The sequence below is a fragment of the Monodelphis domestica genome, chromosome 6, assembly GCF_027887165.1.
Source record: "Monodelphis domestica isolate mMonDom1 chromosome 6, mMonDom1.pri, whole genome shotgun sequence".
Classification (NCBI taxonomy): domain Eukaryota; kingdom Metazoa; phylum Chordata; class Mammalia; order Didelphimorphia; family Didelphidae; genus Monodelphis; species Monodelphis domestica.
The window spans coordinates 126,897,857-126,925,403 of record NC_077232.1 but is presented as its reverse complement, the minus strand read 5'-3'; the positions used below and the strand labels follow the sequence as shown (position 1 = coordinate 126,925,403).

Sequence of the window (27,547 nt, the reverse complement as noted above, 5' to 3'; positions counted from 1 at the left end):
AGAAAGAGATGGTTCAGGAGTGCAGACTTAAATAGACTAAATCTACTCTTTGTTGCTCTCCCCAATCCAACCAAGAATTTTCTCTAAAATTGTTCTACTAATAGAAGATCAATGTCCAGATTTAATATAGGACAGAAAATTAGGAGCTGACGTTGACTTTCAATACCTTTTGTTGTCTGATCATGGTTCTATCAGTGGCATCAACCTCTGACCTCTTACTGTATACTGGCTTAATTACTCATTGACTGGATTTTATAGGACTCACTGCCAATTTGTCTTTAGTAGAATAGGAGTGGTGCAGTCTAAGACAGTACCTGATATGGAGCAAGTCTTTCTCTATCCCAATCACTATCTTGCTTCTTTGTCCCTTTGTGTCCTTTAGTTGACCAGATTCTCCTTGTGTATTCAGATTTTCCAGTGGTCAATAATTATGGCATTTCTCTCTTGGTCTCTCCCACTCAGCAATTGGATTTGGAAACAACTCTTTTCTTCTTTCCCATCACATAGCACAAGATGAGTGACAGTAGACAGATTATTATATTTATGAGGGAAGTTCCTTACCTGTTATGGAAACTTGAAATCTAGTATGATGTTTGTATTTTTTGAACATTTGGATTAGTATTGTAAGTGCCATACTGTGAAACCTAGCAACAAGTACATCTAAGCATTTGTGTGGTGACTGATACAAGGGTGGGCAATTTTGAAAAAGGTGGGAAGAGAAGAGGGAGAAAAAAGCTATTAGATCAAGCAGCCCTTTCTGTCTTGCTCTAGGAGTTTATTTATTTATTTATTTTTTGGTGGTGAGTTTAATAGCCTGGCTCATTCCCTTTGGGGAAATTAAATAGATTTTGTTCTTGTGATTAAGTGACAGAGATATGTCAGATATGTCAGAGATAAGTATAAATGTATGACATGATCCCACTGGAGGGAGAGAGAAGCACAACAAGGAAAGGTGAAACAAAGGCTACTTAACTCTTCCTTAGCTAAGGAAAGCAGCCTCTAGAAGGAACTCTAAAGTGACCTGTTACTATATTTAGTGACTTTACTGGTTGTGAATGAACTACTTTTTTACTCAGCTACCTCTAGAACTAAGGGATTGGGCTGGAAGAAACTTACAACTGACAGTTTTTTTGTCTACTGCTTGGGGGGGTTTAAAGAAGGGACTAAATGAATGTTGTGGTGTTTGGTGCACATGAACAGTCTTTAGAAATTAATATGTTTATATATCCTTTTTCTACTAAAGTTTTCTAAAGTTACAAAATTAACAAGTGATTAAACATTTTTAAAAGATATTTTACCAATTAGACGTAATAATTTTCCACATATATTTTCTGAATATATAAGACCCAAATTGTCTCCCTCTCTCTCTTCCCTTCCCTCCCCAGAGATGGTAAACTATTTGATCTGGGCTATATACATGTATTGTCATGCAAAATCCATTTCCATATTGTTCATTGTAAAAGAATACTCATATAAAAACAAAACCAAAATAAAAACCTAAAACTAAAGTGAAAAATCATATGCTTTGATCTGTATTCTAATGCCAACAGTTCTTTCTCTGGAGGTGGATAGCATTTTTTTTCATAAGTCCTTCAGAATTGTCTTGGATCATTATATTGCTGAGAGTAGCTAAGTCTATCCAATTTGATCATCCCACAATATTTCTGTTACTATATTTGATGTTCTGGTTCTGCCCATTTAACTCTGTAACAGTTCATGAAAGTCTTTCCAGCAACAAAAGTGATTTGATGAAATACAGACAAGAAGAAATAGAAAGAAAAGAGTAGTAGGGGGAATAGGAGCCCAGAGTTTTATTTTTATTTTATTTTGTAACCCAGAGATTTGATTGGTGGACACAGAGTACTTACTGATGCCAGAATTCATAATAAGTCAAATATATTAGGAACAAACAAAGGAACTACAATGAACAGCACCCCTTTCTGGTCACTACAAGTAGAACCCAGCTTTAATTTTTCATTCCTACATGCTAGTACCATACTTTTGTATTGAATTGTGAAACTTATAGGAAATTATTTAAATCTAACATTCTTAGTTTGAGGAGTGTAATATTCTCAAGGTATTTTTTATCTGTTCATTAAGTCGGAACTTGTTGATAAAACTTTACCTTTTGTATTCTTTGGTAATCACATCAGGAAAGGCAGGAGCTACTTAATTTATTCATTTGTAGTTGACTCCTTAGTTATAATAAGGGTGGGGAGGGTAGAGGAAATCTGGTGTATTATGTTCAATCTTGTGCACCACATTTTAGGAAGGACTAAAGTTGACAGAACGACTAGATTGGTAAGGAGACAGGAGGCCATGTAAGATGACGATCTGATAAAGTAACCTCATATTTAGCCTGAAAATGACGATTTAGGGAAGCATGTGTATAGAAATCTTTATTATTGTAGTAGGGGACTGCTTACTTTTTTCCCCTTTCACATCACTGCTGAAACTGCACCATCTCTCTCCCTCAGTTTAGGAGAGCTGCAGAGAAGCCTGATTATTATCAGTATATTCTCTTAAGATGGAACAAAAGAGGGGGAAAATGGAAAGCTCTGGGACCTTAAGGAAGTCACTTAAACTTTGACTGACTCAGTTTCCTTAACTGTAAAATAGAAATAGCAAAATAAAAATAATAAATTTCCTAGGGTTGTTAATGAAGATCAGATGAGATATTTGAAGTGTTTAGAACTCCCTGGCTTCACAAATGCTTGTCCCCTTCCCTTCCTCTCCCCCCTTGCACTAATTTTTATTACCATTGTGCAATAACTTGGCTACATTATGGAACTGAGAGGCTTTTTATGGGCTCCCCTGAGAACCTAATCACCATTTTTCTTGTAATATCTGTGGGAATAGTCTTAATTATAAGCAAGCTTTTAACCTGCAGATTTCTTTATTTTGAATGGTATTCACTACAAATATAGTAATATATGTTAGATTTCTAAGTTGTACAAAAAGTAAAATTGAGTTATTTTCAACAAGGAAATTATGTTATGAATAATGGACAAAATTAAAATCGTAAAACAAGTGAAAGGGAGAAACTGCAAATCTGCAATGATTTTCACTTTATCTTTTCTGCATTTATATATGTTCTAGGGCTATAGATGTTCAAAATAAGGATTTTGTATATATCAAGAATTTTTATAATAAACAAAATAATTTTATGGCAATCCTCATTGGTAAAATTTATGAGTTAAGATTTTGTCTCATGTCAATTGATCACTAAGCATTTAAAGTGCACTATATGATAAATATTGCTGAATTCTGAGGATATAAATACACAAATGAAATAGTTTCCCTCCCAAAGAACTTACATTTTGCCATGAGATACAATATGAACAAATATAAACATATATAAAATGAAGATGAAGTCTGGTAGGAGAGATTGTAGCTTGGTGAGGTAGGAAAGACTTCATATGCAAGTGGTTGCTTAAGCTGAGTTTTGAAGGAAACCTGGAATTTCTAAACTTGGTGGTGAAAAGAAAATGCATCTGAAGAATGGGGGACAGTGCAAAGGCACATATGTGAGTTAGAGTATCACATGAAAGGAAGACTAAAGTAATCTGGTTGGACCAAAGGAGAGGAATGGGCTAGAAAAGTAGAACAGACCATGTTATGAAGGGTTTTAGAGGTTAGAGACTATATTTGAGCATAAAGGCACTAGGAAGTGATTGAAGTTATTTAAGTAAGGAAGTGACATGGTAAGATCTGAGCTTCAGTAAAAATCACTTTAGCAGGTTTGTGGAAGTTAGATTAGAGTGCGAAGAGACTTTTAATCTGGGAGTTCAAATAGGGGAGTATTTCAAATAGTCCCTTACAGGTGATGAGGGCCTAAAATAGGGTGCTAGTTGTATGATTAGGGAGAAAATGATGTTTTCAAGAGACCTGGAGGTAGAAATGGCAAGTTGTACCAATCATTGGATAAGGGAGGAGTTGAGGATATGCCCAGGGTTGTAAACTTGGGTGATTGAAAGGATGGTGGCTTCTAGTTTCCTTAGAAGGAATTTGCAATAGGGATAGTTTGGTGGGAAAAGATGAGTTCTGTTTTGGAAATGTTGGCTTTGAGCTCTCAATGGGGACTTCTACTTTGAAATGTCTTAGACAAAGGGTTTTTAAGTGGAACTTGGGTGAAAATAGAGATAGGTGTATAGTTCTGGGTATCGTTTGCATAGTTTTGATCATTAAATCCAATAGAACTGATGAGATTACCAAATGAGAGTATAGAGATAAAAGAGAAGAGGGCCAAGGACAGAACTTTAAGGGTATTCCTATAAGTGTAAGCATCATATAAATGCTATGATTTGGTCAGACAGGTAGGAGAAGAACTAAAAGGAAGTAGTCTCACACAAGGAAAACACTGAGAGGCAAGAGAACTCAGGAAGAAAGGGGTGATAAATGGATCAAATGCTTTAGAGAGATTGAGAAGAATGAGGACAGAGAAAAGGCCACTGGTATAACTCTGGGAAGAACCATTTTAATTGAATAATGAAGTCAGAGGCCATCTTACATAAGGTTGCAAAGTAAGTGAGAAGAATGAAAGAAATGAAGGTACCATTTGCTTTTGAAAGGAAGGAGAAGCATAAGACCAGCTCCAGCAGATGCTAGGGTCAAAAAAGGTTATTTTTTACATTAGGGAAGGACTGGGTATGTTTGAAGCAATAGGCAAAGGGTCATTAGAGAGGGAGAGGTGAGAAATTAAATATAGATAGTGAGTGTGGGCTATGATATAAAGGAATTACCTCGTTGTTTACTATGGAACTGAAAAATTTGAGTATTGATGAAATCAAGGGAATAACCATCCCTGTATGTAACAGCAGGTGGAGTGGAAGTGTAGAGAGCTGGAGACTGAGGAATTGAAATATTATTAAAGAATTTGTGGGACTATCAACATGTATACTGATCCCTTAACATAACTGAACAAATAATTTCCCCTACTTACAATAGATTTCCTGAAGCATGGGAAGTATGCAAACTTCTGAATGACACGTCTGCTTGGAATGAATTAGGCAGTGCCTGCCTGCATCACATGGAAGTGGAATTTGCCACACGAGTATATCGTACAATTAGAAATGTTGGGATGGTGATGTCACTGGAACAAATAAAAGTAAGTTATTACAATTTAGCTATGCTGTTTGCGAAAGTGGGAAAAGATTAGCATGATTATATTGCTAGAAATTAAATTTAGGGATAACCCTTGAAGCAGAAAGAATGAGGAGCTTCCATGTGATATAGTTTGAATGATTCTGAAAGGGTAGCCCGCCCAAATATGTTTTCTCCATTGTCTTGGAATGTCTGAAAATATCATTTTTAAGGTCATTTCTTTTTTTCCAGGTGCATGTATTTTTAAAAACTTTTTGTTTTGTGCTGTTTTTTAAACCTTTAACTTCTGTCTTAATATTGATACTGAGTATTAGCTCCAAGGCAGAAAAGTGGTAAGGCAATTGGGGTTAGGTGACTCGCCCAGGGTCACACAGCTAGAAAGTGTCTGAGGCCATATTTGAATCCAGGACGTCCTGTCTCTAGACCCCAACTCCAATGAGCCACCTAGCTGCCCTAATTTTGTATTTTTTAGTTTTGAGTTCCAAATTTTATTTTCTTTCTCTCTTCCCTCCTCATCTTATTAAAAAGGCAACATTTCCATATTGGTCATGTTGTGAAAGAAAACTCCGACCAAAACCAAACAAACAACTAAGTCTGTAGTAATTTCTTGAGGGAATTCTTGAAAATGTATAATTTTACTAGTTTAAAGTACATTTTAGTGGAGTGACTATTGGATTACTAGTCAGAAAACTCTGAACCTGAGTATTTACATTATATTACCTGGGAGGGACACATATTATTAGCCAATATATTGGCATAGACTAATCTTTCTGATTTAAATCCATTACCACTTGGGAGAAAACAGGGCCTTGATAATAATTGTGAATGCTGTTCTCCTTTGTTCTACATTGATTCATATAAGTTTTCCCATGTTTCTCAGAATTTTGTTTTCATTCAAAAAATAGCTACAAAATACCTGCTATGTGAAAAGCATTGTTAAGTGCTTGGAATGTAAAGAGAAAAAATGAAACAGACTCTGCCCTTAGGCAGTCTGCATTCTTTTTTTTTGGGGGGGGAATATCATGTCCATGGATAAAAAAATATAAAATACATAATAAGTAAGAGCACAGTAATTTGGTCATAGGACATTGACAACTAGGAGATCATGATAGTGATCTATCAAATACGTGGCACTTAACCTAACACTTGAAAGTAGCCAAGGATTCTATATAGCAGAAGTTAAAGTTGAGGTTATTGCTTATTTGTTGTCTCTTATGGTATAATAATCTTCAATTACATTTATAGTCATATTTTGTTCAGTCATTTCCTAATTGATATATACATACTTTGTTTCTTTTATTTTTAATCCTTACCTTTTGTCATAGTAAGGCAGAAGAGTGGTAAGGGCAAGGCAATGGGGGTTCAGTGACTTGCCCAGGGTCACCCAGCTAAGGAAGTGTCTGAGGCCAGATTTGAACCTAGGACCTTCCATGTCTAGACCTGGCTCTCAATCCACTGAGCCACCTAGCTGCCCCTAGGTACTCTGTTTCTAATTGAATATAAGCTCTTTGAAGGCAGGGTCTATTAATCATTTTTCTTTTTGCATCCTCAGTTCCTGGCACAGTGTCTGATACATTTTGTTATTGTTCAGTTGTTTTTCAGTCATATCCAACTCTTTATAACTCCATTTGAGAGGGTTTTTTTTTTTTTGTCAAAGATGGTTTGTCATTTCCTTCTCAAGCTTATTTTACAAATGAAAAATTGAGGCAAATAGGGTTAAATGACTTACCTAGGGTCACATAACTAGTAAGTGTCCGAGGCCTAGCTGTCCTTGTGCCCTATGTGCCTGGCACACAGTAAATGTTTGTTGATTGATTTCTACTGTTTTGATACTACAAAAAGTGCTGCTATGAATATTTTAATATCATTGGTGTGGGACCCTTGCTTCATATGAAATTCTTGGATAAAATTCTCCTGAGTTGTGTTATGGAATTTGCCCAAGGCCACATAGTACACGGTATAATCAGTTCTCAAATGTAGGGCCTTTGACTCCAAATCCAGGACTCCTGCCATTGCTTTTTGTTGTCTCTTAAAGACTCCATATTTTTAACATTAAATCTATTTTCCAGGCAACTAACATGATTTATTTCTATTTACAGGGAATAGAAGATCACAACCTGTTAGCAGGTCATCTTGCCATGTTTACTAATGATTTCAATCTGGCACAAGATCTCTATCTGGCATCCAGTTGTCCTGCTGCAGCACTTGAAGTACCTATTTAATCTCTCATTCAGTTATTATTAATTGATCATGAAGGGGATTTACATAAAAATAAGTGTCATGGGAGAAAGAATAAAACTTTTTCTTTCTATTATATAAAATTTATTTTTTTTTCTAAATTATTTTCCCTATCCCTGGGCCCAAATTAATTTAGATCTCTCTAAATAATGAGATGAGAAATAAATCATTAAAAACTATTCCCACGTTTCAATGCTATTTTGACTTATTTATTTTAAAAATATTTTTCCATGTTTACATAATTCATTTTCTTTCCCTTCCCTCTTCCCTACCTCCTCCCAGAGTTGACAAGCAATTTCACTGGGTTGTACAAATGTTATCACTTGATACCCATTTCCATATTATTCATTTTTGTTATAGAGCAATCTTTTAAAGCCAAAACCATTTCTGCTCCCACAGTTCTTCCTCTGGATGTGGATAGCGTTCTTTTTTATAAGTCTCTCAGGATTGTCCTGGATTATTGCATTGCTGCCAGTAGAGAAGTCCATTATGTTGGATAGTTCCACAATGTTTTACTTTCTGTGTACAATGTTCTCTTGGTTCTGCTCATTTCACTATACATAAGTCCAATGAGGTTCTTCCAGTTGATATAGAAGTCCTCCAGATCATCATTCCTTATAAGGCACAATAGTATTCCATCACCATCATATGTCACAATTTGTTCAGTCATTCCCTGTTCGAGGGACCACCCACTCATTTTCCAATTTTTTTTTGCCACCACAAAGAATGCGGCTATAAATATTTCTGTACAAATATTTTTCATTATTATCTCTTGGGTATTGCTGGATCAAAGAGCAGGCAATCTTTTAAATTTCTCTTTGGACATAATTCCTAATTGCCCTCCAGAATGGCTGGATTAATTCACAAGTCCACTAGTAATGCATTAGTGTCCCAATTTTGCCCCATCCCTTCCAACATTTATTATTTTCCTTTAATGTCAAATTGGTCAATCTGCTAGGCATGAGGTGTTACCTCAGAGTGGTTTTGATTTGCATTTCTCTAATTAGGAGGGATTTAGAATACTTTTTCTTGTGCTTATTGATAGTTTTGATTTCTTCATCTGAAAACTGCCTATTCATGTCCCTTCGCAATGCTATTTTGAAAATGTGATTAAATATTATTTTTCTTAAATTTAGCTTTCTAACTTTTCTCTTTGATTTGTTATTTATTTCCCCCCCTTTTTGAGGTATTATTTTATAGATCTTTTTGTAATTCATGGCATATTTTGCTTGTTTAAAAATTTCCCTTTGCCATAAATGTGATTTTCTCTGTTTTGAATTTAAATTTTGATAGTAAATATTTCTTTGGATAACAGATGAGGCGAGATTTACAGCATTGGGACAATGCACTTCAACTAGCCAAATGTTTGGCCCCTGACCAGATTTCATTCATATCAAAGGAGTATGCCATTCAGTTGGAATTTACGTATGTTTTCTTTTTTATTTGAAAAGCACTAATATAAAAAAATCCTTTGAAAAGTAATATTCTCAGAATTGCCTGAAAATTGATAGGAAAACATGGGTATTAGTATGCCTATAAGGATACTAATTTATATTGAAATATAGAGGACAGTACAAGCCATAGCTAATTTGCAAACGGATTATATTATAATTTTTGTCTATAAGTTGGTTGCTTGAATTCCATCCCCACAGAAACAATTTTACTAAAGTGAATTAGTTCCAGGTCAGTCTACTGCAACTTATTTAACTGATTTTAAACTGTCTTACTTAGCACATCTTACTTAACTGTAAATAATAATAAATAATTCTGCCTTTAAGGAGGCCATATTCAACTCAGGAGAGACAATATATAAACAACTATATGAATATTTTATATTTATATTTATACATTAAACAGGAGATAATCTCAGAGGAAAGACTCTACTAGTAGAGGGGCCTGGGAAAGACATCTTATAGAGGCCCATCTTTAAAAAAAAATACATTTTTTAAAATTTTTAACATTCACTTAAATTTTTTATTTCCAAATTCCCTCCTTCTCTCCTGCCCTTCCCCAACTCATTGAAAAAGCAAACAATATGATATCAACTATAAATGTGAAGTTATACAAATAATTTTTATGTTAGCCTTGTTGCAAAAAGAAAAGCAAAAAAAAGTGAGAAAATAATACTTCAGTCTTAACTCAGGGTTCATCAGTTCTCATTATGAGCCCTTTGGAATTGTCCTGGTCATTATATTGATTAGAGTAGCTAAATCTTTTATAGTTGATCACTGTTACACTATTGCTCTTACTATTTATAGTATTCTCCAAATTCTGTGCACTTCATTTTGTATCTTCTCACATTTTTCTGAAACTATCTCCCACATTATTTCTTATAACACAATAGTATTTGATCACAATCATAAACATTTTTTGCCCCCACCAAGAAGAGCTACTATAAATATTTTTGTACATCTAAGTACTTTTCCTTTGGTCCCTTTGGGAAACAGACCTAACAGTGGTAATTTTGGTTCAGAGGGTATGCACAGTTTAATGGCCTTTTGGGCATAGTACCAAACTGTTTTTCAGAGTGGTTGGACCAGTTCACAACTCCATGAACAATGTATTACTATCCCAATTATCCCACATTTCCTCCAGCATTTGACTATTTCCTTAATCGAGTGATTTAGAGCATTTTTATATGAATATAGATAGCTTTGATTTCTTCTGAAAATTTCTTGTTTACATTCTTTTATCACATTTGGCTCCATTTTTTGGAAATTTGGCTCAGTTCTCCATATATCTGAGAAATGAGGCCTTTATCAGAGAAACTTAGTATAAAATTCCAACCCTCTCCCCTACTGGTTTCTTACTTTCCTTTCTAATCTTGATTGCATTGTTTTTTGTTCATGCAAATCCTTTAAAATTTTACATATAATCAAAATGATCCATTTTACTATCCATAACCTTCTCTGTCTTTTGTTTGGTCATAAACTCTTACCTTATTCATAGTTCTGACAAATTTTTCCATGCCTCCCTAATTTGATTTTGCCATCACCTTTTATGTCTAAATCATATACTCATTTTGTGACCTTATCTTAGTATTTGGTGTAACATACTGGTCTATACCTAGTTTCTGCCAAACTGCTTTTGTGAAATAGTGAGTTCTTTCTCCAAAAGTTTGCATCTTTGGGTTTATCAAACACTAGATCATTATGGATATGTCCTACTATGTATTGTTTAACTTCATCTGTTCCACTGATCTACCACTCTATTTCTTAGCAATACTAGGTTGTTTTGGTGATAATTGCTTCATAACATAGTTTGAAATCTTTTTTTGGTAGGTTTCCTTCCTGCACATTTTCCCCCATTGATTCCCTGTTGTTCTTCCAGATGAATTTCATTATTTTTTCTAGCTCCATAAAATAATTCTTTGGTACTTTAATTGGTATGGCACTGAATAAGAAAGTTAATTTAAGCAGTTATCATTTTTTATTATATTGGCTCAACCTACTCATAAGCAATTAATATTTCTTCAGTTTATTAAATCTGTCTTTATTTGTGCAAATGTGTTTTTTTATTGTGTACATAGAGTTCCTGGGTTTATGTTGGCAGGTAGACTCTCAAGTATTTTGTATTTCTCTTTCTATCTCTTCCAGCTGGACTATGTTGGTAATATATAGAAATGCTAATGATTTATGTAGGTTTATTTTATATTCTGCAACTTTGCTAAAGTTGTTGACTGTTTGAATTAGTTTTTTAGTTGATTTTATGAGATTCTCTAAGTATTATCTGCAAAAAGTGATAGTTTTGTTTTTATATTGCCTGTACTAATTCCTCTACTTTATTTTTCTTGTCTTATTGCTAAAGCTAACATTTTTACTCCAACATTGAATAATAGGGGTGATAACAGACATTATTAGTTTATCCCTGATTTTACTGGGAAGGCTTCTAACTTATCTTCAGTAAAGATAATACATGCTATTGATTTTAGATATTACTTATCATTTTAAGGAAAGCTCCATTCTTATGTTTTCTAATATTTTTAATAGGAATAAATCTTATATTTTGTCATAAGCCTTTTCTACATGTATTGAGATAATCACAAGATTTTTGTTATGGTCAATTATGCTGATAGTTTAAATATGGAACCAGTCCTACCTTCCTGATATAAATCCCACTATGTCATAGTATATGATTTTTGTTATATATTACTGTTATCTCCTTGTTAGTATTTTATTTAAAATTTTTGCACCAATATTCATTAGGAAAATTGATCTTCATTTTCTATTTTTTTTTTGCTCTTCTTGGTTTTGTGTGATAAAAGGAATTTGGTGGGATTTCTTTGCTTATTCTCCCAAATAATTTATATAGTATAGGAATTAGTTGTTCTTTAAATGTTTATTGGAATTCACTTTTTAATCTATCTGATCCTGGGGATTTTTTTCCTTAGGGAACTTATTTATATTTCAATTTCTTTTTCTAAGATAGGGTTATTTAAAGTATTCTATTTCATCATCTGTTAATCTTAGGCTATTAAGATTTTTGTAGATATTAATTTATTTCACTTTATTTCACTTATTTCACTAGTTCACCAGATTTAATGATATGTAATTAGATAAAATACCTCTTAATAATTGTCTTAATTTCTTGATTGGTGGTACAGTCACTTTTTCAATATCTTATATTGGCAATTTGGTTTTCATCTTTAAAAAAATAATATTCATCAGTGGTTTATCTATTTTATTGTTTTTTTCATATAACCAACTTTTAGTGTTCTTTATTGGTTCATTGGTTTTCTTTCAGTTTTATCAGTTCTTTGATTTTTAGGATTTGTTTTTGGTATTTAATTGGTGTTTTTATTATGTTTCTATTTTTTAAAAATTGCATATCCAATTCATTGATCTACTCTTTTTTGTTTTTTATTGATGTAAGCATTTAGAGATATAAAATTTCACTTAAGTGTTGCTTTTGCTGCATCCCACCAATTGTAGTATATATTCTCTTTGCTTTATTCTCCTTAATGAAATTGATTGTTCCATTATTTGTTCTTTAACTCCCTCATTCTTTAGGATTAGGTTATTTAGTTTCTAACTAATCTTTATTATATGCTTCTAAGGCCCTTTATTGAATGTAATTTTTATTGCAATTATAGTCTGAAGGCAGTGCATTTAATATTTTTTTCTTTTCGACTTTGGTTAAGTAAAGTTTTCGTGCCCTAATACAAGGTCAGTTTTTGTGAAGGTGCCATATATGGATGAGAAAAAGTCTTACTCATTTCTGTTTTTATTCAATTTCCTTCAGAGATTTATCATATCCAACTTTTTAAAATTTCTGTTGATATTTTAATTTTATGGCTAGATTTATTCAGTTTTGAGAGGAGTAAATTGAGGTTCCCCACTAGTAAAGTTTTATTGCCTATTTCCTCCTATAATTAATTAAACTTTTCTCTTAAGAATTTGGATGTTCTGCCATTTGGGGAATATATGTTTATTTATAGTTAATATTACTTTATTGTTTATGGTACCTTTTAGCAAAATATAGTTTCTCTGACTCTCTCTTCTAATTTTGGCTATTTTTGCTGTGAGATTGTGATTGTTCCTCTTTCCTTTTTACTTCAGCCCTTATTTTATTTCTTTGTGTCTTTGTGGTTCAAGACTGTTTCTTATAAATAATACTATAATTCTATCTGTTATCTGCTTCCCTTTTATGGATGAGTTAATCCCATTCTCACTCACAGTTATGATTACTGTGTATTTCCTTCCATCCTATGTTTTCTCTTTGTCCTCTCTCTTTTTACCTTTTCTTTCTCCAAAAGTCTGTTTAGCTTCTTGCCATTACCTCCCTTAATCTACACTCCCTTTTACCAGATGTTCCCTCTCTAACCCCTTTCCCCTTCTACTTCTCTGTTGGTTAAGTAGATTTCTAAAACTGTATATACATTCTTCCCTCTTTCAATCAATTCTGATGAGAGTGAGGTTCCAATATTGCCTCACCCTTCCATTTCCCCATCTACTTTAAGAGCTTTTTTTGGTGCCCTTCTTTTATATGGGATATATTTCCTCATTCTGCCTCTCTCTTCCCTCTTCTCCCAGTACATTCCTTTTTCCTACCCCTTCATTTTTTTGGAGATTATCCCAACATACTTGACTCAAACCCATGCTCTCTATGTAGACTCCTACCTATTCTAATATTGATGAACTTTTTAGAAGTTACAAATATTATCTTCCCATATTATAACATAAACAGTTTAGCCTTATTAACTACCTTATGGCTTCTTTTTCCTGCTTATTTAAAAAAAGTCAGATTATCTATTCAGCTTTGATCTTTTCATCAAGCATTCTTGAAAAGTGCTCTGTTCTACTGAATATACATTTCCTCTTCTGAGCATTATCCTCAGTTTTGCTGGATAAGTTGTTCTTGGCATTAGCCTTTGCTTTCTGAAATATCACATTTCCATCAATCTTTTAATGTAAAACTAAATAATTGTGATCTTAATTGTTACTTAACAATATTTGAATTTTTTTTCTTTCTGGCTGCTTGTAAGTTCAGATTTCAGATTTCCACAGCATTCAGTTTATATATTGTTTGGTTGTAGAATATCTCCTTCGATGTCCCAAGGAGATTCAATTTAATTCTAGACTAAACCTAGATTCTTCTTTTATTCAAGGAATTGTGATCTTATGATACTAGAATTTGGATCACCCTCATCTTAGACTTTATCTTAATCTCTTGTTTGGTCTTCACTAGTTGACCTTTAAGGAATAAAGGAAGTATATTTAATAGTAACTCCAAACTAGAGTGAAGCTTTAGCAGCACATACAGAATTCAGGTGGGACCAAACTGGCAACTAGATATTAATTCAAAAATATTATTTGTTCCTGTATATAACTACCTAGACAAAGTTCACAGATTTCTGTCTACCCATTCTATAATTGAGAATTATTTCTTAGCTCAATTGAAGATAAGAAAGTAGTTCCTACAGCTGTCAAAAATAACTTCCCTGGCTAGTTATGGGAGCAGAAGAGGGATTATAGAGAAAGATGCATTGGTCAAATGTAATATTCACTCGCATGTGTTTTTAATTTTAAAATAATTATAACCTTTTATCAGAGAATCTTATGATAGGAAAGTCATGCTTATTATACCTGGAGATTTTTCTCCTTGTTCTTATTTATAGTAGGCTCCCACTGAGGAAGTCTGGAAGAATGTATGCATGGTACCTTTTAGCATACTGAAACCAAAATTTTATTAGAAAGGGGAAAACAAAAGAAATCCTTTTAGAAAAAACAACTATTAATCCCAAAGATACATGCAAATCCTCAGAGCCTCTTAAAAGTCTAGAATGTGAGAACTCTTCTCTCAAATATTTTCCCCTTAAACCCTGCCAATGAGAAAGAGAAGTTTTTTCTCTCTATATTTCTTGTCATTACTTATTTCTTGTCATTACTAGTTTGTGAGGATGAGTTTTTAGGGACCTCTTGTTTTTCAGTGGCATCTCTCCAATGGAAGATGAAACTAAAACCTCCACTGCCCTCTTTTCTACTTCTAGCTCTTCCTTCTTTATCCTTTTCAATGAAGTCTTCTACCTATTGCCATACAATTCAATAAACATTTATTGATAAGATGCCATTTTCTTTAACCTGTCACTCAAATGGAAGGGAAGAAGAGAAAAAGTCAGTACCTGCTATTTAACTTTATATTAATAAGTGTTTCTAATTTTCATTTAGGGGTGACTATGTAAATGCTTTGGCTCACTATGAAAAGGGAATCACTGGAAACAATAAGGTAATACTGGTAATACTTAAAGTGTGGTAAGATTCAATTTAATGAAGTTCATAAAAGCAGAAATTTGTATTTGCATATAAACTTTTTGGCAGAACTGACTTTGGATATGAGAATGGTTATGCCAGTCAAATGAGTCAGATTACTTATTTTTCAAAGATGGGTAAAAGATATCTTTGACTACCTTCTGGTTCCAGAGTCTAATTCCTAGTCAGACTTTCAATTGAAGGTCTATGCCTTAATTTCTATTCCAGTGGTCCAGTTTCCCAATTTCATGGTTCTTGCTCCAGTAAGGCAAAGTATCATTTATTCAATAATTATTTTTAAATGGCATCTGTGTTTTAACATCCTCCTTGCCACCCTTTCTGGAAAAACAAACAAACAAACAAAAAAACCTAGCTAGCATTTCTACATTTTTTTTCAGCTTGCATCAACGCCCTATGCTTTTCTCATTCTACAACTAACAAAATCTCATAGAAAGAAATTTTAAGGGACCTTATGAATTATTTATTCCAAATCCTTCATCACAACTCTGAGGAAACTTAAACTTGTTGATGTTAAGTGACTTGGCTAAATCCAAAATTAGAATCCATATCTTTTGATATCCTTTCAGATTTTTTTTCACCCCTTACAATACTGGTTGAAATGAAATGTCCAGCTTCTTTATCTGTCTAAATATTAAGAGGTCTGGTCAGCAGTTACCACCACTATTTCTCTCTATTCACATCATATCATCAGAATTCACTTTAGGGTACTTTTCTTTGTTCCTTCTCTCAAAATGCCTTCTCTCTCACAATACTCCTCCTGCTAATTTCTATTCAAAGTGAAATACTGAATTTTTTCATTTGTTTATTTAAAGCATATTTATAGAGTTTCTGTGTAACATGCAAATAAGGGAGACATCTTTGCTCATATGGAAATACCTAGAATCATTTTTCAAATATGGATACTGTTATGTGAATGCTTATGTTTGTATATATAAACAATTAATGAACCATTAATTTTACGCAATTTGCTCTGGTTCAAATTAAATTGAATTGAGAACTGAATTTAGCTGAAGCTCACTTCGGCTTTCTACCCATATAGGTAAAAGATGAGAGGTCAGTATATTCTGAATAGCAAAAGGAATGCTTAGAGAAGACTTTCAGTGAGAGATGCTCTCTATGTAAACCCACCTAGCCACATTAGAATCAACATATTTTCAAAGGAAATGTATTTCAAATTTTGACTAACTTCTGTGTTCAAAAAGGAAAAGTTATTTCAGGTGAATTATGCTTGAAAAGAGTACTTTTATATAGTTGAAAGTTTTATAGAAAAATAAATAAAATAAAATTAGTTGTATGCCTTGTGTGTATTTGTTTCTTTACTTTCATGAACTTTTAAAAACTAAGTTTCTTTGTGAAAAGATGAATGATAAATGTTCTCACCTTGAAATTTTAAGTATCAAGAACATGATGAAGCCTGTCAAGCTGGAGTAGCTCAAATGTCCATTCGCATGGGAGATATTCGTCGAGGGGTAAATCAAGCCATAAAACATCCTAGCAGACTGCTGAAAAAGGACTGTGGAGCAATTCTAGAGAGTATGAAGGTAGTATTTTACAGTTAGGTTATTAAATGATTAACCAATAGATTCTTTCATTACAAATAACTTTCTTCTATTATAGCAATTTTCAGAAGCTGCTCAGTTATATGAAAGAGGACAATATTATGATAAGGCAGCATCTGTGTATATCCGATGTAAAAACTGGTAAGAATTTGATGTGGCTCTATGAAAAATAAACAAAACACAGTTCAGAGCAAAAATGTCCTCTCAATGTGAGAGGAGATGATCATACACTGAAATGAGTATAGAGATAAGAGGTAAGGAAATGAAAGAAGAATGACATTTTAAAACCAGTAACCATTAAGAGTAAAGGAAGCTTTCCCATTGTACAATTCTCATTTTTTTCAATTAGCTCAGGTATTCCTTGGTGACATTTCTATTTCCTCATAATATCTTTAGGTTTATAGACCTTAAAAGAACTATCATCTTATGAAGGAGAATCTCCTGTTTTATTCTAGAAAGATAGTCTTTTTGATTTAGCTGCTGTGAAAAGGCACACTCACTAGTGAAACAGACAATATGAAAACTACCATCAGATCTGGATAACAACTTTAACAATATTTCTCATGGTTTCTTAAATTACATAAATGACAAAAAGATACACAAGAATTTTCTTTTTATAAGATATATTTTATTTAACCCCAAATACATGTAAAAACAATTTTTGATATTCATTTTCTAAACCTTTGAGTCCCAAATTCTCTCCCTCCTTCCTCTCCCTCCCTTCTCCTTGAGATGGTAAGCAACTTGAACTTGGTCATACCTTTGTGATCATGCAAAACATATCCACATTGATCATATTGTGGAAGAAGACTCATTAAAAATCCTCAGAAAATAAAGTGAAAAATAGTATGCTTTGTTCTGCATTCAGACTCTGCAAGATTTTTCTGAAGACATTTTTATATACAGTAATATATGTTTAATAATAGTTTCACATTAGTTTGTGGCTGAAAGGTTTGAGAAAAATATAAAAGCAAAATTTTTAGTTTAGATTTAGGACAATTTATTAATTCCTGTTTTCTAGGGCAAAAGTTGGTGAGCTACTTCCTCATGTATCTTCTCCAAAGGTTCACCTACAGTATGCCAAATCTAAGGAAGCAGATGGAAGGTAAGTATCAGAAAACAAATATCTTAATTTTAGTAAAATTCTAACAAGGAAACACATTAAACATTATTTAAATCAAATTTAATTTTGACGGAAAGATAAATATCTACTTTTCTGCCAATTGGTTTATCTAAATAGTATTTTAAAATAGTTTATGACACCACTTAAAAGTATACTATTTAGGTTTTATATTGTTTGCATTAGAAGCTAGATATAGGCTGAAGTTAATAATCTTTTAGTTTAGTTAACACTTTGAATGTAATCCTTAGTCTGAGATTTAATTCTTTTTGAATTACTTATTTGGAGCCCCCCTAAAGAACTTAAGGTGGTGTGCAGTGATGTGGTGATGTAACCTCTAGTGGCCATATCTTTTTCTCTTCTGGAGGAATGGTAATGATGTTTGATGTCCTGCCCAGTTGTCTTTTGCTAAGAACTCACCACGAGGAGAATAAAAAGGAAAGTACAGCAAATGAATAGCAAATGAGTAGGGAAAGAAGAGATAAATGGAAAGAGGGTAAAAATTATGGTGACTAAAGGGAATGGGGAAATTAGAACAGTAATGTTGGGGATATAAGTAAAAAAGGACTCTAGTTCTTTAAAATATGCAATTTAAGACATGCCTATTCTTTATTTCAGATATAAAGAAGCTGTTGTGGCTTATAGAAATGCCAAGCAATGGGATAATGTAATACGTATATATTTGGATCACCTTGGTAATCCTGAAAAAGCTGTTAGTGTTGTAAGGGAAACCCAGTCTCTTGAGGGAGCTAAAATGGTAGCCAGGTAATATAACAGTTGTTATAACTTCTTGTAGTAAAAGTGTGTATAGTACTTACCAGGGAGTAAACTGAGACTTATATTCAGAATCTCATAGTAGTCTTAAAATTCTCCAATTGGCCCTTATAATCTAAAAATGAGGTGGGTTTATTTTATCCCTCTGGGCCTCAGTTTCCTTATCTCTAAAATGAGGGGGCTGGACTAGTTGACCTCTGAAATCCCTTCTAACTCTAGGTCTGTGATTCAATGATCCTGTGATACAGGGGTAGAGACTTTAGAGCAGTGTTGGGGAGTCTTTTAGAGATGTCATGCCCAAATTGCATCTTCAAGCTGCCTGTGAGCCCCCTCATTACCCCAGACAGCAGAGGAAGGAAATGCTCACATTGCCCGGCCAGACAGAGGGATGGGGAATGTGAACAATGTCCCCAGGTCCAGTGGAAAGAGTTAGGGGAGCAGCTCCCTCCATGATGCCAGGGCACACATGCCATGTCTTCGCCAACACAGGTTTAGAGAATTTGGATCTACGTAGCACCCCAAAATGGAAGAGCTGGGGAAGGAGAGATATCGCTGGGCTATGCTTCTCACTTCTCCCTAAACTATTTAGAGGAAGAAAGAATAGCATAACATTGTAGAACTTCGCTCATTCTATCCCTTGGAGACCTTGAATGATATTTGAACTTCAACCGAAAGGGAAGGCTTTCTCAGTTTTACTAAAACATCGCCCATCATGACAGTATTGTTCTTTGAATTTCTTATGCCTGTGCAGTCTATCTTTACTCTCAAAGACTCCAGCCTCAGATTATTTCAACCCTCTCAACATAAGGCTAAATACAAAGTGAATATTCATCTTCTTGATCATCGTATGTATTAGGTAGGGAAGGAAATGTTCTAGATTTGTGATTTTAACAGTATGCAGGAATTCCTATTATAGAATTCCTTTACTGATATAGATTGGAAACTTATCTTGATTTATAGTCTTTTATTTCATTAAAATATTTATGCAAAGGAAATCTGTTCTTTTTGCCAGTCAAAAGGGAATCAATTCCCCCCCCCCTCCCCTTGCATTGACATTATAAGATTTTTTTTTAAAATTTTAAACATTATTTTATTTGGTCATTTCCAAACATTATTCACTGGAAACAAAGATCATTTTCTTTTCCTCCCCTCCCCCCCACCCCTCCCACCTTTCCTTCTCCCATAGCCGAGGCACGATTCCACTGGTTATCACATGTATTCTTGACTCAAACCCTGTTGTTGGTATTTGCATTAGAGTGTTCATTTAGAGTCTCTCCTCAGTCATATCCCCTCCACCCCTGTAGTCAAGCAGTTGCTTTTCATCGGTGTTTTTACTCCCACAGTTTATCCTCTGTTTGTGGATAGTGTTTTTTAGATCCCTGCAGATTGTTGACATTATAAGATTAACAAGACACTAGTTAAGAAAAACAGATTAAAAAGGCTTAGCTCTTATCTTCAGAATTCTTTCTTTTTTTAAATTTTATTTAGTCAGTTTAGAACATTATTCCTTGGTTATAAGAATCATAATCTATTCCTCCTTCCCCACCACACCACCCTTTCCCATAGCTGATATGTAATTCCACTGGGTTTTACATGTTTCCTTTATCAGAACCTATATCCATATTGTTGAAGTTTGCACTAGGATGACCATTTAGAGTCTACATCCCCATTCATATTCCCTCAACCCATGTAATCAAGCAGTTGTTTTTCTTCTGTGTTTCTATTCCCACAATTTTACCTCTGAATGTGCATAGCGTTCCTTCTCCGAGTTGTTCAGGATCACTGTATTGCCACTAATGGAGAAGTCTATTACATTTGATTGTACCACAGTGTATTAGTCTCTGTGTACAATGTTTTCCTGGTTCTTTTCACTCTGCATCACTTCCTGGAGGTTGTTCCAGTCTCCATGGAATTCCTCCAGTTCATTATTCTTTTTAGCACAATAGTATTCCATCACCAACATATACCACAATTTGTTCAGCCATTCCCCAATTGAAGGGCATCCCCTCATTTTCCAATTTTTTGCCACCACAAAGAGCAGAACTATGAATATTTTTGTACATATCTTTTTCCTTATTATCTCTTTGGGGAACAAACCCAGCAGTGCTATGGCTGGATCAAAGGGCAGATAGTCTTTTATCGCCCTTTGGGCATAGTTCCAAATTGCTCTCCAGAATGGTTGGATCAATTCACAACTCCACCAGCAATGAATTATTGTCCCCACATTGCCACATCCCCTCCAGTATTCATTACTTTCCTTTCCTGTCATGTTAGCCAATCTGTTAGGTGTGAGGTGATACTTGAGTTATTTTGATTTGCATCTCTCTGATTATAAGAGATTTAGAACACTTTTTCATGTGCTTATTAATAGTTTTGATTTCTTTAACTGAAAATCACCTATTCATGTCCCTTGCCCATTTATCAATTGGAGAATGGCTTGATTTTTTTGTACAATTGGTTTAGCTTTTTATAAATTTCACCCATTCTGAGTTTATCTTGGTGTAGGGTATGAGATGTTGATCCAAACCTAATCTCTCCCATAATGTCTTCCAATTTTCCCAGCAGTTTTTATCAAATGGTGGATTTTGGTTCTAAAAGCTGGGATCTTTGGGCTTATCATCTACTGTCTTGCTGAGGTCACTTACCCCAAGTCTATTCCACTGGTCCTCTTCTCTGTCTTTTCGCCAGTACCAAATTGTTTTGATAACCACTGCTTTATAGTATAGTTTGAGATCTGGGACTGCAAGGCCTCCTTCCTTCTCATTTTTTTTTTCATGATTTCCCTGGATATCCTTGATCTTTTGTTCTTCCAAATGAACTTTGTTATGGTTTTTTCTAATTCAGTAAAAAAGATTTTTGTTAGTTCAATGGGTATGGCACTGAATAAGTAAAATAATTTGGGTAGGATTTTCATTTTTATTATGTTGGCTCGTCCTACCCATGAGCAATCAATGTTTTTCCAATTGTTTAGATCTAGTTTTAATTGTGTGGAGAGTGTTTTGTAGTTGTGTTCATATAGTTCCTGTGTTTGTCTTGGCAGATAGATTCCTAAGTATTTTATATTGTCTAGGGTGATTTTATTTTATTTTATCTTATTTTATTTTATTTTTTTAAAACCCTTACCTTCCATCTTGGGGTCAATACTGTGTATTGGCTCCAAGGCAGAAGAGTGGTAAGGGCTAGGCATTGGGGGTCAAGTGATTTGCCCAGGGTCACACAGCTGGGCAGTGTCTGAGGTCATATTTGAACCTAGGACCTCCCATCTCTAGGCCTGGCTCTCAATCCACTGAGCTACCCAGGTGCCCCCTAGGGTGATTTTAAATGGAATTTCTCTTTCTAATTCTTGCTGCTGAGATGTGTTGGAGATATATAGAAATGCTGATGACTTATGTGGGTTTATTATGTATCCTGCAACTTTGCTAGAGTTGTTGATTATTTTGACTAGCTTTTTGGTTGATTCTCTAGGACTCTTTAAAAGTAGACCATCATATTATCTGCAAAGAGTGATAGTTCGGTCTCCTCATTGCCTAATTTAATACCTTCAATTTCTTTTTCTTCTGTAATCGCTACAGCTAGTATTTCTAGTACAATGTTAAATAATAGAGTTGATAATGGGCATCCTTGTTTACTCCTGATCTTATTGGGAAGGCTTCTAGTTTATCCCCATTGCAGATGATGTTTGCTGATGGTTTAAATATATACTGTTTATTATTTTTAGGAAAGGCCCTTCTATTCCTATGCTTTCTAGTGTTTTCAGTAGGAATGGGTGTTGTATTTTGTCAAAGGCTTTTTCTGCATCTATTGAGATAATCATGTGATTTTTGTTGGTTTGCTTGTTGATGTGGTCAATTATATGTGGATGGTTTTCCTAATATTGATCCATCCTTGTATTCCTGGTATGAATCCAACCTGGTCATAGTGAATAACCCTTGTGATCACTTGCTGGAGTCTTTTTGCTAGTATTATATTTAAGATTTTTACTTCTATGTTCATTAAGGATATTGGTATAGTTTTCTTTCTCTGTTTTTGACCTACCTGGCTTTGGAATCAGTACCATATTTGTGTTGTAAAAGGAATTTGGTAGAACTCCTTCTTTGCTTATTTTATCAAATAGTTTGTATAATATAGGGATTAGTTGTTCTTTGAATATTTGATAGAATTCATTTGTGAATCCATCAGGCCCTGGGGATTTTTTCTTAGGGAGTTCTTCGATGGCTTGTTCAGTTTATTTTTTGTGATACATGATTATTTAACTATTCTATTTTTTCTGTTAATCTAGGCAACTTATATTTTTTGTAAATATTCATCCATATCACCTAGATTGCCATATTTATTGCCATACAATTGGGCAAAATAGTTTTTAATGATTGCTTTAATTTCTTCTTCATTAGAGGTGAGGTCTCCCTTTTCATCTATGATACTATTAATTTGGTTTTCTTCTTTCCTTTTTTAAAATTAGATTGACCAGTACTTTGTCTATTTTGTTTATTTTTTCAAAATAACAGCTTCTAGTCTAATTCAGTAATTCAATAGTTCTTTCACTTTCAATTTTATTAATTTCTCCTTTAATTTTTAGGATCTCTAATTTGGTTTTCATCTGGGAATTTTTAATTTGTTCACTTTAAAGTTTTTTGATTTGAATGTCCAATTCATTGACCTCTGCCCTCCCTAATTTGTTAATATATGAACTCAAGGATATAACTTCCTCCCTACATACTGCTTTGGTGGATCCCATAGATTTTGAAAGGATATCTCATCATTGTCATTTTCTTCAATGAAATTATTAATTGTTTCTATGATTTGTTCATTAACTAACCGATTTTGGAGAATTGTGTTGTTTAATTTCAAATTAATTTTTGATTTATCTCTCCATGTACCCATACTAATTATTATTTTCATTGCATTTTGATCTGAGAAGGTTGCATTTATTATTTCTGCTCTTTTGCACTTGTTTGCAATGTTTTTTATGCTCTAGTACATCGTCAGTCTTTGTGAATGTACCATGTGCTGCTGAAAAGGTTTATTCCTTTTTGTCCCTATTTATTTTTCTCCACTTATCTACTAACTCTAATTTTTCTAAAGATTTCATTTACTTCTCTAACCTCTTTCTTATTTATTTTTTTGTTTGATTTATCTACTTCTGATAGAGGAAGTTTCAGGTCTCCCACTAGTATAATTTTTCTATCTATTTCATCCTTAAGCTCCACTAGTTGCTCCTTTAGAAATTTGGATGCTATGCCACTTGGTGTATACATGTTGAGTACTGATATTTTCTCATTGTCTATACTGCCTTTTATTCAGGATGTAATTACCTTCCCTATCTCTTTTGACTAGATTTATTTTTATTTTGACTTTGTCAGATATTATGATTGTGACACCTGCCTTCTTTTTCTCAGTTGATTCCCAATAGATTTGGCTCCATCTGCTTGCTTTTACCCTATATGTGTCTACCTTCCTTGTGTGTGTGTTTCTTGTAGACAGCATATGGTAGGGTTTTGGTTTCTAATCCACTTTGATATTTGCTTGCATTTTATGAGTGAGTTCATTCACATTCAGAGTTATGATTACCAGCTATGTATACCCCAGCATTTTGATATCCACTCCTAGTCCTACCCTTTCTTCTTTCACTATTTCCTTCTACACCAGTGTTTTGTTTTTAATTAGTCCCCCTTATTCCCACCCTTATTTTACTTCCCTTTCTACCCCCTCCTTCTTATTCCCCTCTTATTTTCTTTATAGTCTTTTTAAACTACCCCTCGGCCCTTTCCCTCCCTTGTATTGCTTCCCTCTTAATCAGTCCATTTGTTACCCTTCTACTTCCCTATAGGGTGCAAATCAATTCTCTGCCCCAATGTATTTGATGATTGTTTTTCCCTGTTTGAGTCAATTTCAATGCATGTAAGAATTGAGTATTTCCTATCTCCAACCTCTTTACCCTTCCAGTGTATTGATGTTCTCCCCCCTCCTTCCATGAGCTTCTTTGTGACATATAAATTTACTCCATTTTGATTGTTTTCCCATTTCTTTTAGTATTAACCTCTTTTTAAAATCTAGTTGTGTATATATATATATATATATATATATACATCTATATATTATATTTTTATATGCATACATATGTTTACATACATATTTATTTCTTGGTATTTCATCCTATACAGTTTGTCACTGTTCCAACTAAGTATAATTCTTCTAGCTACCCAGGTGATAATAACAATTTTTAAGAGATACCAATATCCTCTTTTCTTGTAGGTATACATATCCTTTTAACTTATTGGGTCCTTTAAAAAACTTTTTTTTTTATTCCCACCTTAATTACCTTTTGATGATTCTCTTGAGTTCTGTGTTTGGGCATCAAATTTTCTGTTCAGGTCTGGTCTTTTCTTCACGAATGTTTAGAATTCTTCTATTTTATTAAATGACTATACTCTCCCCTGTAAGAATATAGTCAGTTTTGTAGGATAGATGATTCTTGATGTAGACCTAGTTCCCTTGCTTTCTGGAATAAACATATTTTATGTCTTTTGGCCCTTCAGTGTAGATGCAGCCAGATCTTGTGTTATTCTCACTGTGATTCCATGGTATCTGAATGACTTCTTCTTAGCAGCTTATAATATTTTTCTCTTGTTCCGGTAGTTCTTGAATTTGGTATAACATTCCTGGGTGTTGTCAGTCAGGGATTAAGTACAGGAGATGATCTGTGGATTCTTTCAATCTCTACTTTTCCCTCTTGTTCTAGAATTTTGGGGCAGTTTTCTTGGATAATTTCCTGTAGGATGATGTCCAGACTTTTTCATTTGTCATGGTCTTCCGGTAGACTAATGATTCTTAAGTTGTCTCTCCTGGACCGATTTTCTAAATCTTCTGTTTTGTGGATGAGGTGTTTCATATTTTCCTCAATTTTTTCATTCTTTTGATTTTGTTTTATAATTTCCTGCTGCCTTGTGAAGTCTCTTGCTTTTAATTGTTGTATTCTGATTTTTTAAAGACTGAATTTCATCCCTGACTTTTTGGTCATCCTTCTTATGGTCTGATTTTCTTTGGAGGTCATCTTTCATCTTCTTTGCCTCATCTGTCTTCTCCTTTGGCTAATTTTCCAGCTGATTAATTTTGGCTTTCAAGACACTATTATCTGTTTTCAGATGATTTATTTTGCTCTTTACATTCTTTTCCCAGTTGTGTTATGTGTTTTGAATTGTCTTTTGAGTTCTTCCATAGCCTGTGTCCAATTTGCTAGAGTTTCTGTGTTTTTGTTTGGTGTTCCTTGATCTTCCTCTGTTACATTTGCTCTTTGTTCATTGCCTGGATAAAAACTGTCAATTGTAATTTCTTTTTTACTTTTCTGTTGTTTGTTCATATTTGTCCCTTCTTTTCCTCCTGTAGTTGCCTGTAGTCTTGCTCCTCTCATTATGTAGTGGATCTGTGGGTTTGGGCTTTTCTGTCAGCCTTCACCCTTGGAGCTTAGTCAGCAAAGCTCTCAGAGCAGTCTGTGGGAGAGGGGTGTTGGATCTTGAGTTTCCATGCCCTCTGAAGGCTTGATAATATTAAGCCCAGTAGAGTTGATGTTGCAGAGCTGGATGTGCCCTGAGGCCAAAACCTTGGGAAGGGGGCACAATATGGCATGTCTCACCTGCAATTGGGCTGTCTTTTCTAAGGTTCTCCTCTAGCTGCCTCCCCAACATTGGTGTTCAAATCCTTGAACCTGGCACAGTTTTGCCCACAAGGCACTTCCTCTAGATTAGCGTCCTTGACCGCTCAGAAGTTCCAGCCACTGCTAGAGGCTTGTGAACCTTAAAAATTCCCAGACCCTATTTCATAACATTGGGTTAAGACTATTCCCCATTTTAAACAATGAAGGTACTTAGATCAGGAATGTGAGAACTCTACTTAGATCAGGAATGTGAGAACTCTACTTCACCATACTTAAGCATGCCTTAGGGGAAGATAAAGTTGTAAACTCTTTGCTGAACAATGAAAGATACTTAAACCCATACTTATAGTAAGACAAAAAGTTCTTAAGCCATGCCTATTTTTGGATATAATACGAAGGGGTTCTAAGTACCTATAAAGGTCAGGTAACTTGTGAACTTACAAGGAGCAAAGAGGTGAAAACTTACTCAGAGATTCTAGTCTACTCAGGTGTGAATTACTCAAAAGATTAGTCTACTCAGGTGTGAACTAAGAATGGTCTGTCCTTTGAAAAATGTCTACTGTGATTGGTAAATGGGAGAACTGTGGGGAGGTGACATAGGAGAAAATTCTCTATATAAGGAGATGACAGTCTCCTAAGAAGAGATAGTCTCTAAGGAGGCTGTTGGGAGAGAACTCTGGAAACAGGTTCTTGGGACAGCCTCTGGCTGGAACTCCCTTTGAGGACTCTGGCTGGAACTCCCTCTGAGGAGATTGTCTCTCTTGGGACAGTCTGGGAAGTCTGAATTGCAGCTGGTGCCTCTCTGTCACTAGAATCCTTGCTTGAACAGATCTTGTGGTGAGTGATTAAGGACTGACTGATCTCTCTCTTAAGACTCAGGTCTAGGCCATGTTGGCTTAAGGCCCTTCATACTTATTCCTTTCTTATTCTCTCTCTCATTCTTTAATTACTCATTGTATTAATTAATTAAAATCTCTATAAAACCCAGTTGACTTGGGTATATTTCATAATTGGGAATATTTCCCTGGCAACCACCTTATATATTGATTTAAAAACAAGACACTGTAGTGAAAACATATTTTCTGCAGTCACAATTTACTCATCCATTCTTTTACCTGCCACAATTTAAGTCTTCCACTGTTTTAATCACTACAGTTTATAACCTCAACTATTTTAAATATTACAGGCTCAGCACTGTAGGTGGGGAAGGGGTCCTGGGACCTTCCTTCTTCCTACCCCTTAAACCTGAGGGTTCTCAAATTCAGGCTTTTTGGGGGTGTACCTTTTAAGTTGAGTTCAGTAGGAGGTTTCCTTAGCTCTGTCCTTTTGTTAG

The 27,547-nt window shown here is 34.3% G+C and overlaps 1 protein-coding gene across 5 annotated transcripts in view; it reads left to right on the top strand.

Annotated features, from left to right (window-relative positions):
• Nucleotides 1-27,547, top strand: part of LOC100022226 (WD repeat-containing protein 19-like) — a 183,417-nt gene that overhangs the window by 70,177 nt on the left and 85,693 nt on the right. For all 5 annotated transcript variants that reach the window (XR_469031.3, XM_007496551.3, XM_007496549.3 and 2 more), the window contains 8 exons: nucleotides 4,948-5,107; nucleotides 7,203-7,313; nucleotides 8,657-8,766; nucleotides 15,009-15,066; nucleotides 16,505-16,651; nucleotides 16,728-16,810; nucleotides 17,691-17,774; nucleotides 18,408-18,554. Coding sequence is in view for 4 of the 5 variants with exons in the window: in XM_007496551.3 (XP_007496613.1) it covers nucleotides 4,948-5,107; nucleotides 7,203-7,313; nucleotides 8,657-8,766; nucleotides 15,009-15,066; nucleotides 16,505-16,651; nucleotides 16,728-16,810; nucleotides 17,691-17,774; nucleotides 18,408-18,554 (900 nt within the window). In the remaining variant the exon portion in view is untranslated. The remainder of the gene's footprint in view (nucleotides 1-4,947; nucleotides 5,108-7,202; nucleotides 7,314-8,656; nucleotides 8,767-15,008; nucleotides 15,067-16,504; nucleotides 16,652-16,727; nucleotides 16,811-17,690; nucleotides 17,775-18,407; nucleotides 18,555-27,547) is intronic.